The 14,810-nt window shown below is 41.7% G+C and overlaps 1 protein-coding gene across 2 annotated transcripts in view; it reads left to right on the top strand.

The window, feature by feature from the left end:
- The window catches only part of LOC145458360 (rho GTPase-activating protein 15-like), a 29,530-nt gene extending 16,684 nt beyond the window's left edge, over window positions 1-12,846 (top strand). For both annotated transcript variants that reach the window (XM_080336717.1, XM_080336716.1), the window contains exons 9-18: window positions 1,501-1,647; window positions 1,714-1,815; window positions 3,707-3,805; window positions 8,448-8,592; window positions 9,477-9,590; window positions 9,655-9,753; window positions 9,815-9,892; window positions 10,763-10,897; window positions 11,642-11,747; window positions 11,805-12,846. In XM_080336717.1, the coding sequence (XP_080192843.1) occupies window positions 1,501-1,647; window positions 1,714-1,815; window positions 3,707-3,805; window positions 8,448-8,592; window positions 9,477-9,590; window positions 9,655-9,753; window positions 9,815-9,892; window positions 10,763-10,897; window positions 11,642-11,747; window positions 11,805-11,991 (1,212 nt within the window). In that variant the 3' untranslated portion in view covers window positions 11,992-12,846. The remainder of the gene's footprint in view (window positions 1-1,500; window positions 1,648-1,713; window positions 1,816-3,706; window positions 3,806-8,447; window positions 8,593-9,476; window positions 9,591-9,654; window positions 9,754-9,814; window positions 9,893-10,762; window positions 10,898-11,641; window positions 11,748-11,804) is intronic.
- Window positions 12,847-14,810: the final 1,964 nt, after the last annotated feature.

Genomic DNA, 14,810 nt, shown 5'->3' with positions numbered 1-14,810 from the left:
TGATACCAGAAATTGTCAGCTTGTGAACAAAATCCATTCTGATATTCTTTGAGTTTCCCTGCTTTTGTCTTTTTTATGGCATTGAATGATCCAATGTTGTGTTCGAGAGAAAAGGAAACTAGTCTTGGTTTGGGCAATGCAAGCAGAGTGTTGCAATAATTTACTGGCACTTGGAATTCTCATTAGCAAAGCGGTGCTTTTCATTCTAAACGGTGCGAAGAAGATCCAGGATTAGGATTGGATTGTTTCTTCAAATAGACTCGCGTCAGCTTCAATTTTGTACCGGTCCAAATGCCGCTTTCATTCACGCTGATGTTCTGGCATCTTGAAAAACTTGGTAAATCTACGGGTCATGCGTTTCGCTTCAAGAATACCACCGTGATTTTACCGGAAGATTTGAGATCCTGATTCAATTCGAACCTCCATCCTGCCTTGTGGGACTTGATATAACAAGAGTTCTAGTAGGTGTGGGACATGCTCTTAAGAACTCCTCTGTTGGATGAAGTGCATCTTCAGCCAGTCTTGTCATCATATCTGCCGGCATGCACTGCTAAGGATGAACGAATCGTAGTTCTTCCAATGCTGGTCCAGTTTATGATTTTCATTCGGTCATCCCGAGACGCAATGGTACCGTCGGATCTGTAAAGTCTGGAAAGAATTTTAATCGATATCCCGTGCTGTCGTTGGCAACCTATCCAACTCTTGGTCTTGAAACAAATTTAACTTTAAATCCCAGATAATATTCACTATAATATTCACATTGATTCCAAACTCCAACACAAACTATGAAGTGAATACTACTAGACAGGGTTGTAACCAAGTCGCAAGGTTCCGAGTCACAAGTCAATCTCACTTTTATAACTTTGACTCGTGTCATTTTCAATTCACCACCGAGTCAAGTCCGTGAGAAGAGAAGAGAGTCAAGTCGAGTTCGAGTCATAGTATTGTGACCCGAGTCCTTGTGTTCACTGTTCAGTTTAGAGTTCAAGCCGGTTCAACCCACTTTCAACTCTACTTGAGTGATATAGAATGGCTCGCATTCATAATAGCGTAATTTTCTTCAGTCGTAACAGTTTTTGGCCCTATTTTCCAAGTATCAGGACTGGTAGACTAAATACCAGTAATGTGGCGACTTTACTATTCTTCGAAGTTACAATCAAATATCTGAGTTGGTCGTCCTAGTCTCTAGTCATGCACAGCACTATGACTCTCGTACAAGTCGAGTCAATACACAAATTGTCTTAAGTCAAGTCATTTTACGCATTTGAAAAAATGACCCGAGTCAAGTCGAGTTGTCAAAGAATCGTGACTCGAGTCACTACAACCCTACTACCAAGTGCCATCCAGAGGTGGTCAGTGCAAATAGCCTACTTCTGCTTTTTCCGAGTACTCAGGTTGATTTGACCAACCCTGGTGCTGTGATCCGCACATTTCATCAGTAGCCACTTTCATCCTACTGAGGAATGAAATATCTAATATATGGTAACATTCATCTTGCAGGTTGCCATCGTAGTGATGAAAGGCAAACTTAACTTCACAAAGGTGACGGAAGCCGGTAAAAAGGTGAAGAAAAACTGGCTCCAGCTGTGGGTGGTTCTGCTGCCGAACAGCCTTGTCTTTTATAAAGACCAGAAGCAATCGATCCCAGTGAGCTTTATGATTCCGTGTTCTTCAAATGGCAAATGTGATGCGATTGTCGCCGTTTGTTTTCAGTCAAAAGGGAACCCCATGGGTAAGCCGGACAGTAGCCTCGAGCTTCGCGGATCTCAAGCGCAATGGAGCAAAGATAAGAGTAGCAAAAAGAATGTGTTAGAGGTAAACAGCATCTAATTCTCGGAAATATCCAGAGGTGGTCAAAGTAGTCAAGAAAGCTGCTCCAGTAGAAGTAGAAGGAGCGACGAAAACATCTACTCAAGTACGAGTAGAAGTACTTCCTCCATAAGCAACCTAAAACTACTTGAAGTAGAAGTAGAATTGACTGACTTCAAACTACTTGAAGTAGAAGTAGAATTGACTGACTTTAAACAGTCTTAATTCGTTAGCATGGACTGTCAAAAGCTGCAAATTGAGCTATGCGGAAGGTGCAGAGAGCTTGATTTGTATTGATGCAGCCACCCCATACTATGAGGCTCAAAGTTTAGGCGAAGAGCAATACAGCGAAGTTGTATCGGATGCGGTTTCAACACTTTGCGCGATTAGTAAACGTTAATAAAAAAAAATATGGTGGATCGTAAAATTTATATTTAGTGTAGCTTTATTTTCGGAAAATAGAGACATTACTACAGTTGCTTTTATGCTTCAACAGGTAATTAGAACTTGGAATTGTCATACTCGGAATTGAAAGTGAAATACAAATACCACTTCTAGAGAATGTATTACATGTCTTTTGTCCATAAAGCTTTACAGGTGTTCTGCTTAAACAGGTGTAACGTTCCAAAAAGCTTGATTTTCCAGATTAGCAGGACACGTCATGGGCTGCTAGATAACGATAGGATAGATAATTGCTAGATTGCGAAAACGTTATGGTAAGCCATATTTACTGTGATAAAATATTTGATATGGGCGACAATGCGGTGTGAGCGGAACCAAGTAATCTGGTACCTAAATTATATTCACTGATTCTTTGGTGAAAACATATATGTCACTCCATAACTACTGTGCGCGAAACGCAACAAAATTTGTGGACTTTACTTGACTTTTAGGAATATTAAATGTTGGTACTCCGTGAAAACAGCCCCGAAATTCCTCGGGCTATCTTTCGTATTGGGGGATTAAACTACTTCTACTTGACAAGTAAGTAAATAGATCACAAAATATTATGAAGTAGAAGTAGAGAAAATCAGATCTACTTGAGTACTTCCAAAAAGTAGAAGTACTTCTTTACTGACCACCTCTATAAATAACTGATGATAATAATCCACCAAGCAATCAGTGATATGCAATCGGTTCTTGGAATACTTTAAGACATGCAGCCATGACGATATGTGACGAACTTCAACTCGCTTATTTTAAAAATAGATTAGTTGCGATCAGAAATACGATGCATACCTGTTATCCTAACTTGGCGTTCTGTCATTTAGTACTGTCATTCGATTCGTGTGAAGTCCAGTACTGGGTCAGACTAACTTTGGAAATGTGTTGCAACATTGGATTTGCTCGAGGCCGAGATTCTTGAGGCATCATTGCTATTGTGTTTTGATTTCGATACAAATATATCTTCAAATAGCCTGGGAAGGCATGATCAACAACAGTAGTAGCTCATAAACGGTTTCGTGCCCGCTTTCACTAGTAATCTTTAATGCTCCCAGATTAATGTTATACCATGTCAATGTTTTCTGGTTGCAGTACCTACAGTGTGGATGCTCAATATCAAATTATCGAAAAATACAATTTCCTAGTTGACACCGGGCTTGCTTATGCGACTTTGATAGTCTCTATTGCGTAGGCGCAGGCCTGGCCAGGGAATTCTAGTTGTAATTTGAAGGGAGTCCAGATTCATGTTACAAGTTGAGTGGATGGATGAAAGTTGTAATTCATGATTGTTTCATGCCATACCACTAGACGGAATATTCCACGTATGCCAAGTTATCAAGAGACATACATGGCTCCAATCATAGGCGTTCAGTCAACTAATTTTGCTGCTTGCAATGGTTGTGTGAAAGGACAAATTGGTATTTTACACAACTATTTTCAACTGCCGTAACAGGTGAGCACAGTCACTGGATATTCATTCCTCCTGCAACACGACGACATGGATATTATCTGCGACTGGCATAGGTTCATAGAAGCTGCTATAAACAGTGCAGTAAGTACTTGCAATTTTATCGCCAGTTAAATGTCTTTGTATCGTGACGAATCTGTGCATATTCCTGTACAGTTTTCCTTGTTGTCTGACATGATTGAAGTCTTGCTATTCTTGCCATATTTTTTTAATAATTATATGTGTTCAAAGACCTGGATGACACCTGTATACAATGAGACTGTAAATTTCCTGGATGATGTTGAAAAAATCTCATTCTTTTCATACCAACAGTAACATAATTATGTTTTCGTCTGAACATCACGTCTCTTTGATGGTAATTTTCTTCAGCAGGGTATTAAGCAAATGTAAATAGTTTATACAAGATGCAGTCAGACTGTCGAGGATATCAGCACTAAGGAACTGAGAACAAACTGATGGACTTCAAGAAACTTTGTTACTAGTCGGTCGTATCAGGTTTTAAAATTTAACTGGGACTGGTAGGATTGCCGTGCAATGTTTAGGTCAGATATATCAATACAATAAAGCGACAGTCAATATCCTTTCAGCATCGCATCTGTTGAAAAACGTAGATATTAAAGAATGCAATGAAAGACGCATAAACAGCTTCGTGGATATGACGTGTGAATTGTATACTTGGTATAGCAACAGCAAGGACAACATTTTGCTGTCATGAAGTCGAGTAGGGATGCGGTAGTAATGGTTGTGTGGTGCCAAGTGCAGACTTCAAGGCCATTTTCATGTTACTGTCAACTCAGAACGAGTAGCGAAAATTCACTACAGTCTCGATACGCAAGCGATATACTTTGAATTCGAAACAGTTTCCACCCGCATTTTGCTGATACAAAACGCACTATGCCGAATCAGTAATACTGACGTAATCGCTACAATTGTATGGTATCGTATCAGTCCTTACCGTCTGTCGCTGCGTTCTGTGAATAGATGGCGCGTCGCAGTTTTGCTCAGGCCTGTGCGAATAGGCTTCGTAGCGTACGTCAGGCGAGTATGTGCACTGTCCAGCGTTATCTATTATAAGCCTATCTACATATAGTGGTGGTCAGATGCATATAATTTGCACTCGAGGGAGGAGACATGGTGCACTGCACAGCAGTATATGCCGTTGTTCTTGAGTTATTCATTAAGATTTGTGGCTGTTTGGGGGCGACGGGCAAAGTGTAGATAAGAGCTAGGACAGCAACGAATGTTCGGACGCAACCGACCAAAACAACAGCGGCCGATTTCGTTTTAATGGGCGTACGGGAAGTGTCTTTACTAGGCACTCATTACTTCTTTTGATGCTTGTCATAGCCCGCTAATTATCCGACGAATTGCCACTTGGAACGTGCGCGATCGCGGCGAAAACAGCCTACCTGTCTAGATGGAACGCAGCATTGGTAACTCGTGTAGGCTGTGCGAGAAAACCACTCTCATTTGAGAAGCGAGCCTTTCACTACGTCCGAACCCATGCTGCATAGGCTTGTTTCCCATTCGCTTCCGGAGTATGATGAACGCGTAGGCTAACGCATTTCGACTTCTATTCATCACTGCCGAGTGCCGATGACTTGCTAACGCTCAATAGAATAAGGCGAATAAGGCGGAATTGCTTGCGTTCAACCAATGAAATCGAGAATCAGCGGAAAGCAGTAGTGTTACGCCGGTGATAGTTGGAATGGATCAATTGTGTAGCGTAACGCGGCGCCAGTTATATCTTATTAATATCGAAACAAATGTAGTCGAGTTTAACGCATGAAGAGACGTGATTGCAAAACTAAGGTCGTGTCTCGCCAAAGCCAGACGACCGAAAAGGTTGTTTTGTAGTACAGTGAGCAATGAGCATGAATGCTGGCAATTACTTCACTGGTAGTTTTATAGAGCGCAGCAGATATTACATCAGCGATAACACGTTGTTAGTGCCACTGTCTCCAATGTCATGCGATGTCATGCAGCTTCTAAGGTTGTAATTTCGTTCGTTATCCAAGACACAAGCTTAGCTGACGGGAAAGGATATAATTTATGTTGATGCCGACAGCGTTAGGACCTTACCACTGGTTTACTAGTGGCTCAGCAAATTTCCCCGCGACGCAAGCACTGAACTAGTTTTCATTCACCTCTTTCCTGCTAACGCGGAAGTGGTTGAAACTGATTTATAATCATATTTGCTCTAGTAATACGCTACATCTTAAACACTCGCTGCTATGAAATCAGACTGTTTTAACTGCTTGTTCTATGTTAGTACCTTATACCTGAAGCTATGATAGCAGTTGTTTATTCTGAAATCCTGTTTACGTTATGTAGTGCATTCTTGGTTAAAATAACTAATAATGAAACTGATGCATGTTGCAACTAATTAACAACTTTTATAGTCATGTTGTCGAACGCGGCTATTGCGCGATAACTGGCTTATTTCACTCTGGAATTAATCATGATCATTGATCTGTTGTGGTCGGGCTTGTACAACTAGCCACTAACCGAATCTAATGGCCTATTTAATGAATCGATAAAGCATGATCCCATGTCTTTTTCAAATCTGTAGTGGCAACTTGCAAGTAATTCCATTTGATAACGAATAACATGACCAATCTGACGATCGATCCTATTCAAGTATTTTGTAGGCTAGTCACTAAAATTGAAATACGTCCCGGGTTGAAACTTCAAATTCTCGTTTTTTTTCCCGAGATCGCTATTATAAACTAGTGTTTTAGGGCCCAAGTTTCCTAAATTTCAACATAAACTTTCAAGTATAGGCAGTGGTTCGTCATTTCCACGTACACTCGCTTTTCATATTCAGTGGTCGACACCCTTATTGACCTAGACCGGCAAAACGACTAATTCTTGAAAGTAAATAACCCCCAATGCCGATCAGTACTTGGAGTAGCATATATCCCTACAGACTGGGCACGAATAAACCAATTTTACGTGGGGGCGGAACGCCGACTCACTCGAAGCTAGCCTATCCCACGTAGCCGAAAAAATGACGGCTAGCTGTACAAGTCCGCACAGCCAATTCTTTCAAAAGCATTGGTACCATCCATCATTGGACGCCTGTGACCCCCTTTTATTTGATATTTTCCGTCTAACAAACCGTTTACAATCAATCCTATGTCGTTTCTAACCCGGAAATGATTCTTTCTCGCCATCGTAACCTTAGAAAAGATTTAATGTTTCGTCGAAGGGTCTCTTCCAAGAAGTCTGATCATGCAGTACGACACGTAAGTTTGCAGGCACCGCCGCGATTGTGCGCGCTCTGCCGCTGGCTTTCACCCACTTGTTGCTGGACTTTCGTTGTTTTGTTTTCTATTCATTCTCACGCTGCAAACATCTTCAACCAACATAGGAGAAGTTGATATGGAACTTTGTAAAGATGTACGGGTCATGTATTTTCAAGATCCGGATTTAAAACATCCTGCTCATGGCCGAGCACTAGGGCTCTTCAAAAATGACTTTTTTTTCTCAGATCGTACTGGCTACTTGATAAAATTGTTAGGTTACCTAACTTAAGCCTACACACAAAATTTGGTTCAATTCCAGCCAGTAACCGCCTTGCTACAGGAGAAGAAAGTTTCTATTATTATATAAAAATAAATAATAAAATATTTGAAAATTTTCTGTTCACCCCATGAAAGTGTTAGGCTGTCTATAGAAACGATGCTCACCAAATTTGGTTCAATTCCAACCAGTGGAAGCGGAGTTATTGCCATCGAAAAATTTGGATTTGAATAAAATAGTATTTACGGTGAGCCCAACTACAATAAATAAACAAAGAATCGGTCACCGTAAATACTACTTTATTCAAATCCAAATTTTTCGATGGCAATAACTCCGCTTCCACTGGTTGGAATTGAACCAAATTTGGTGAGCATCGTTTCTATAATCGAATTTTTTATGTATTTTTATATAATAAATAGAAACTTTCTTCTCCTGTAGCAAAGCGGTTACTGGCTGGAATTGAACCAAATTTTGTGTGTAGGCTTAAATTAGGTAACCTAACAATTTTATCAAGTAGCCAGTACGATCTGAGAAAAAAAGTCATTTTTGAAGAGCCCTACCGAGCACAAGCATCCATTGCCCCTGTCGTCGATAATTGTATGATTAGACTTCGGGTCCTCGGCAATGCGTTGAAGTTTCGGATTCTTCGTGGCTGTGATGCAATGCAGATACCAGCTGAATACTTACAAAGCATGAAAGTAAACAAACAAAGTCAATTTCGTGAAGTAGAAATTTAGAATCCTGTCTTGATCGGCGTCCTGCACACGGGCGAAATGTGAATCCGGATCCAATCAAGTCCTGCTTCAGAAAAACTTGATCGTGTGTGATGTGACGTCCTTGTAGTTACCGGTCGATGCTGCACACGAATCGTGCGTAGATTCCTTCAAGCATCTCTCAATCGGAAGTAACCTCATTTGAAATTTCGCGTCCAAATTCTAAAATGAAGCAATCTGAAACAGATTGCTAACCTATGTAAGACCGGGTTTTCCGAGTCCAAGCTGATAGACGCCGATTTCCTCAGTTGGCTTTCGCCTTTATATTTTGCATGTTTTCAGTTTGCTTTATGGCCTGACAAAATTTCATTATTCCGGAAGAGTTCGCGTCGCTGTGTATATTCTTTAGCGATCGCACCACGCTTTTCATTGCTGACTTGTGTTCACTGGCGAAGTTCGATAGCGATGTCTTTTTGCTATCGGTGTAGAACGATCTGGAGCCTTTGGACCGTAATTACCTCACTAGAAAACCGAGTCGCGATAGCTCCGAAGAGAGCATGGACGATAATCACGCCGACGTGAAGGACAAGAAGAAGAAAGAGAAGGCGAAGAAGGACAAGAAAGGAAAGCCGCGTAAGTTGAAATTAGATGTAGGAATTTACAAAAAGTCAGCGCTGTCTGTAGCGTGCGTGTTGTTAGCGAACCCTTCGATATTTGTGCTCCCTGGTCAATTCCCTTTCGGGCGTGACCATAATGTTTAGAGCCTTCTTTTGGACTTCAAAGGCTGTTTCAATTATAGAAACGCACGGCATTTTGTATTCGCTGAAATTTTATTACTACCTATCTGAAGGTATGGTTTTAATACTGGCGATAACTGTTTGCTGGATGTATGCATGATGGATCCATGACAAAATTAACACAACAAGGCTGTTTAATTATCTCAGCCCCTCGCGGTGTAGTTTTGCGAATGATAATGATTACAGTGATTGTGATTTGAAAACAGTCTATGAAAGAAAAGAGACGATATTTGGCGATTTGGTTGATACAACCGGCTATTGCCCACTCACGAGAGCCAAATGCTTCTTGATGTTCATTGAGCCACATGAATTTCAGCACCTACTCATTCGTTCGAATTATCAGTCATTACTCTAATATGCTATGCTCGACTGCTCGTATTGCGGCAACGTCTGTCGGTTATGTATTACTCAATTATCATATTCATCTGATATTTAGCGCGACCTAGTGTTAGTAACGATCAACGCCAGAGGGCGTCTTGGCGGGAAAATATCACGCATGGCTAGTTGGCGACATGTTGCTCTGTGCGGCCCGCTTCATAACAATCCTATACATTGCCGGAATGCTAGGCGAAAAGACTTTGCTAACACGAATGGCTTAGCGTACACACGTCCTATCGCAATAGGACATTAACTATCGAGTAACTTCATATTATTGATAAAAGCTATCGCCATTATCAATTACAAATGGATTTCAAACTCCCGACTTGCATTTCTGATTAGCTTCACGGCATGGATCCGACGCCAGACAGTCGGACAAAGTACGCAGCAAGCTCAAGAAATTCATAGGTCGAAGACCAACCATGGAAAGCTTGCAGGAGCGGGGTCTTATCAAAGGTAACCGCTAGCCAGACGTCGGGTTAACCCACGATTGTGTATTCGACTGTGCAATCGTTGACAGAAACCGTGTTCGGCTGTCCGCTAGCGAAGTTGTGCGAAAAAGAAGGCTCGGCGGTGCCGAAGTTTGTAAAAATGTGCGTGGAAGAGGTGGAGAGGAGAGGTTGGTGTGATACACGCGTTCTGTGCCGGTCGGGTTGAATCACGTTACCCTTTGCGCGCAGGTTTGAAAATTGACGGGATTTATCGCGTCAGCGGGAACTTATCGCACGTACAGAAGTTAAGGTATCAAATTGACAGAGGTGAGTGCGTGTTGGAACTGATTGAGTTTGAGTTTGAGTTTGGTGCTTTCACGCTGGCGGACTATGATATATACTGGTGATCGTTACACTACAGGCGTCATTGTCACCGAGGAGCGTAGATTTAAACTACGTGTTCTGGATTCCGTGGTAGGACGGGAGGAAGTTTCCAGGTTTCAACGTTGGAAAAAAAGTGTCGGCACTATAATTCTCGTTGATAATATAATATATCTGTTAGTGGAAAAGGACGTATAATTTTAGTACTAAAGTTGAGTACTAGACTCGAATCATTGCAATTAAAACGTCGGGGGCCTCGATCAGATTTCGTAGGCTGCGATGCACCATTTCCAATTAGAGCACTCAAATCATTGCTCTCAACCCTAGTAATGATCGCCTCTATTTTTAAAAACGTTATTAGAGGTATTTTGGGTGAAATCGTGGAATAAGTCCATTACCTGGAAATGCCTGCTCCATTAGCACCGAGTTGCAGACTGCTTTGACAAGCATGGCCTGTTCGTCATGATCAATCTTATTCGTCCGTCACCTTGATCGATTTTACAATCGATTCAGTTAGCATATTCGTCAGGGACGCTGTCGACGGTATAGTTTCTAAAGCGATTGGCCGGGGAAATTACATCCGGCCTGTCGAAAGCGTGGATAGAAACTAATCGCATCCGACTTAATGTGAATTGATCGCCCCTTCAACTCGTAAATCCGAACCGCTGAAAATGCTGGTGGATTGGCTACTTACAATGTTTCAAAAGAATTTAATTAGGAATAGGATTTGATACCATGAAATCCGATACTTCAATCAACTGCACTCCGCCACATTGATAGCCCACATTTTGAGGTGCGGGCCATTGTGTTTTGCAGAGATCCCCGTTAGACTTGAGGCGCCCGAGTGGGAAGACATTCACGTCGTCACCGGCGCGCTGAAGTTATTTCTGCGGGAGCTGCCGGAACCGGTGGTGCCGTTCAAGTTCTTCGACAAGTTCATCTCAACGTGCAGTAAGATGCGAGGGCTGCTAAAATATACTGTCAATGTATTGATAGATCGCACATGACGTGATGATTGGGAAATGTTGCCGCATCTGCCCTTTAGGTCTTTATGCTTATGCTCATAATCAGATGGTCAGTAGCAAAGTAGCTTGTGTCGATTTTACACATTTTAAGAGTATAAAGTTTATGTAAAGTTTTCATTTTCTTTCGGCCATATCTTGACCATTGTTAACTTGAAATACTGACACACGCACAACCATGACCAAGATACGGCAGAAAAAAATGTGTGAACTCTACAAAAACTTGATTTTCCCGATATTTGAAAAATAGTCCCAAAATTTGAAAAATGGACATCAGCTACTTTCATTTCACCGCTACTTTTTCAGTGGTTGTTTTTAGACTACTTCCACTTGGAAAAATTTTCAGGCAAAACCATTTCTTTAATTATGCATTTTGCAAAGTGGATTTTGTAGTGCTGAAGTACGTTTTGAATATTTGCACTGCTCAACTCGTGTGGTTTTGTTTTTAGGCTATTTCATGGTCTACTTGAAACCACTTATTACATTATGGATTTTGAAAAGTAGAACTTAGTTTGGGGGCAAGTTTGCATAACTATTATGAGTGAAATTGTCATAAGAACCGCATGAGAGAGTTCCTGCTTGTTCTTTTAGTGCGTTGAAGCCTAGTCTCGGCTTAACGCGAAACCGACACTTGGCTATTCGTGGCTTGATCACCCGTCTTTCCACCTTGCAGAATTATCAGATAGGAATTCCAGGCGCGAAGAAACCAAACGGTTGGTAAACGCGATGCCAAGAGCGAATAGAGACACATTGCAATATCTGATGCAGCATTTTACCAAGTAAGATCACCGCTGTCGTGAGCCTGACGCGAAGGTAAAACGCTATTCTTTTACAAGGGTTGTGAACCACAGCGATTCGAATCGTATGCAAGTTCAGAACATAGCCATCGTTTTCGGTCCGACGCTACTTCTCAAACCACCGGAAGCCGGTCACCACGACGGCGGCGGAATGATGGCCGTATATATGATGTATCAGAACCAAATCATTGACTATATGCTGTCGGAATTCCGTGGGATTTTCTAGCCCCGAACGTCTGCGATGTGCAGGCGATCAGGTCGGGCGACATCGCTTACGCAGTACGTAATGAGCTGCCGGTAACACGCCCGAGTACGTCGAGTATGGGTCGTGACCACTGTCGTTTTGTACTTCTATATCTGGTCCGGTGTTTGCAATAGACGATGTATTACGCGATATGGCAACCCTCTAAGTCGGTTGCGACGGTGTCATCGAATCACCAGTACTGTATCTGTATTCGGATGCACGGTCACTTTTGTATGCTTGCTTTTCAACGCGAGGCCTGAAGTCATGATGGTGCGTATTTTCGGGGTTGTTATTTCGTGACTCCGTCTCACACTGCCTGTACCGCATTCGTAGAATCGCGTTTGTGCTGTGGCTTCCATTTCGCGAAGTGCTTGCCTTGAGAGCAGACCTACCCGGGCTCTGCGGCAACTTGCCCTGTGTTCGGACTAAGCGAAGCAGATTTTGTCGGCACATTTGCTGGGATTCGCTCTCCGTGTTTGATGAGAAGCAGTGGAAGTGTGGCCGCTCACTACGGCAGTATATCGCTGCTCTGTACGCCTGTTTCTAACCGTTCGGAATCATTGTGGGCCTTCCTCTATCTCGGCATGCACTTAACTTGTATATGCAAGTGTCCTGGTTTCTATGCGTTACCGTACAGTTGAGATTTTTCTTACTACGCTTACCAAATATGTTTGTGAAGTTTATTATTGTTCTTTTTCAAGATATTTTGTTTTGTAACCACAGATAACTCGGTTGGTATCGCTGCAAATGATGCTATTGAGCCAAATCGTATTTTCATTGTTCCTTATAACCGGCAATACATGGCTGATCGTTCTTGGCCGGTCGTGCATTACAGAATGGAGTCCTATTTTCTGCAGCTACATCTCGTGTGATTACTGATTATATTCAAGCTCAGTAGGCCTAATAAATTAGTTCAGTTCCAGAATTTAAGTTGAGACAGAAGAAGGGATTTTGATTGGAGTGCTGCATGGAGACCGTTGATAAGACAATAAAGTGAGTGTCCGGTGTGCGCGATGCGTTCGCCAAGTGCAGAGGCAATAGAGCCAGTTATACATAATACCGTCATTATTGCAGTCGACGTGTTAAGGATTGTCATCATACGTAAGGAAATCAGATTGTTCCCTGCAAACACGGCTGATTTAAGACATTTACCAGGCTGTTGATTATATCAGTGTATATAAACATTGAAGATATCTGCGTAATTGGTGACATGCCAAGTAGCTGACAGAGACGCAAACGCCAGTAATGACGAGTGACGACCATCATTTGGCCGGATTTTGCACAATTTTGTGTCGGTCAGATCAGATGTGGATTCTATTCCCGATTTTGTTTCGGCTTGTAACTACGTAGGAGTGAGTTTAGATTACAAACCAGCACGAAACAATCATCATTTCGATAACCATCAAACATTGATAGTGGGCACCTTGTGGTAGCACTGCGGTAGCACATAGGATGTTCTTTCAGGGGTCCAAGTACTTTATCAAAAGAAAACAAGTCTGAGTATCGCGATCACAATGAGTTTCTAGATGAGAATCAGAAGTGGTCAAAGCAGTCCCCGTCGTCACTCAAGCAGAAGTAGAAATAGCGTTTTACAATTGCACGTAAAAATTAAGGCTATTATACGCCTAGTTTTACCTAAAAACTCTGAAAACTTTCAAGTAGATGTAGGCGAAGTCCAAAATCATAGCCACTTGTGGAAGTAGTGCGAGTAGGCAAGATCTAGCCGACTTGGAGGCGGCCTACTTCGAAGAGTAATAGTACTTCGTTACTGACCATGATCAGCTCTGATAAAAAACGGCATGTTATCGCTCGGGTAATGGAAACAATTATAACTATATTTATTGAATTTCATGATATTGTCCTTTATGCGTGGGCACTGTGAGAAGGAAGGTTCTCTCAACCAGGGATATCTAGATATCCCTGCTCTCAACATGCAGTATTTTTGGATTTAATTGATTTTTACGACTGCGATCAATGTATTGACTTCGATGGATAACGTGTTGTGCCAGCATCGCGATTCGCGGCAGTAGCAAAGGTAATCTCAAGGACTATCTCTCGCGACGCGCTGGTTGAAAAACATTGCTCTCAAAGGGACTGGTGTTGTAGTAATGTCATTAGACCATACCTATCCTGAACGAATTTCACGGTCTGAGTTTCAATGCGTACCAACTTTGGCTTCTAGCAGCCTCAGACATGCGCACTGTAATAATGATCGTCAGATTACATATTTTATCTGATCATGACAGACACAATGTAGAATGCGATATACAAGACACAATGCAATGTGATGAACAGATAGGAGGATGCCGAAACAGCCAGTTGTGGTATTTGAATCTGGCATCCACGCCGCGGCCTAATGGTAATACCCGATGTTTGAAATGCTTTCTATCTTGATCTTTTCGCGTCTGTCATTGCTTCTTATACTTCATCACATGATTCACGTGAAAATCAAAATTATATAACATTGCGATTTCCAGTGATATGTCAGATTTGTTGTAGCGTATATATCTGTGATACCCCCGATATCTTAGTATATCCACGGTACCCGTTACAGCCGACTGAATATAATAAATACGTTTTGTTTTCCTACTTTTGATATTTTCGCGTCGTATTCTTATTTCCTTATAAACCGTGTATGTTGTTAGTAGTCACTCTTCTTCTGGTAGTGTAGGTAGCGTAACGGATGTTATTTATTAGTAGTATTTGTAATGTAGCTTGATTTTATACAGTGAATTTACGGTGACCAATTCTTTAATTATTTATTATAGTGGTGCCCACCGTAAATACTATTTTATTCAAAT

This window comes from Botryllus schlosseri, chromosome 16, assembly GCF_051294905.1.
Source record: "Botryllus schlosseri isolate E-star chromosome 16, Bs_hap1, whole genome shotgun sequence".
NCBI lineage: Eukaryota > Metazoa > Chordata > Ascidiacea > Stolidobranchia > Styelidae > Botryllus > Botryllus schlosseri.
Note: the sequence above shows the minus strand (reverse complement) of the source record. Positions and strands in the feature narration are given on the sequence as shown.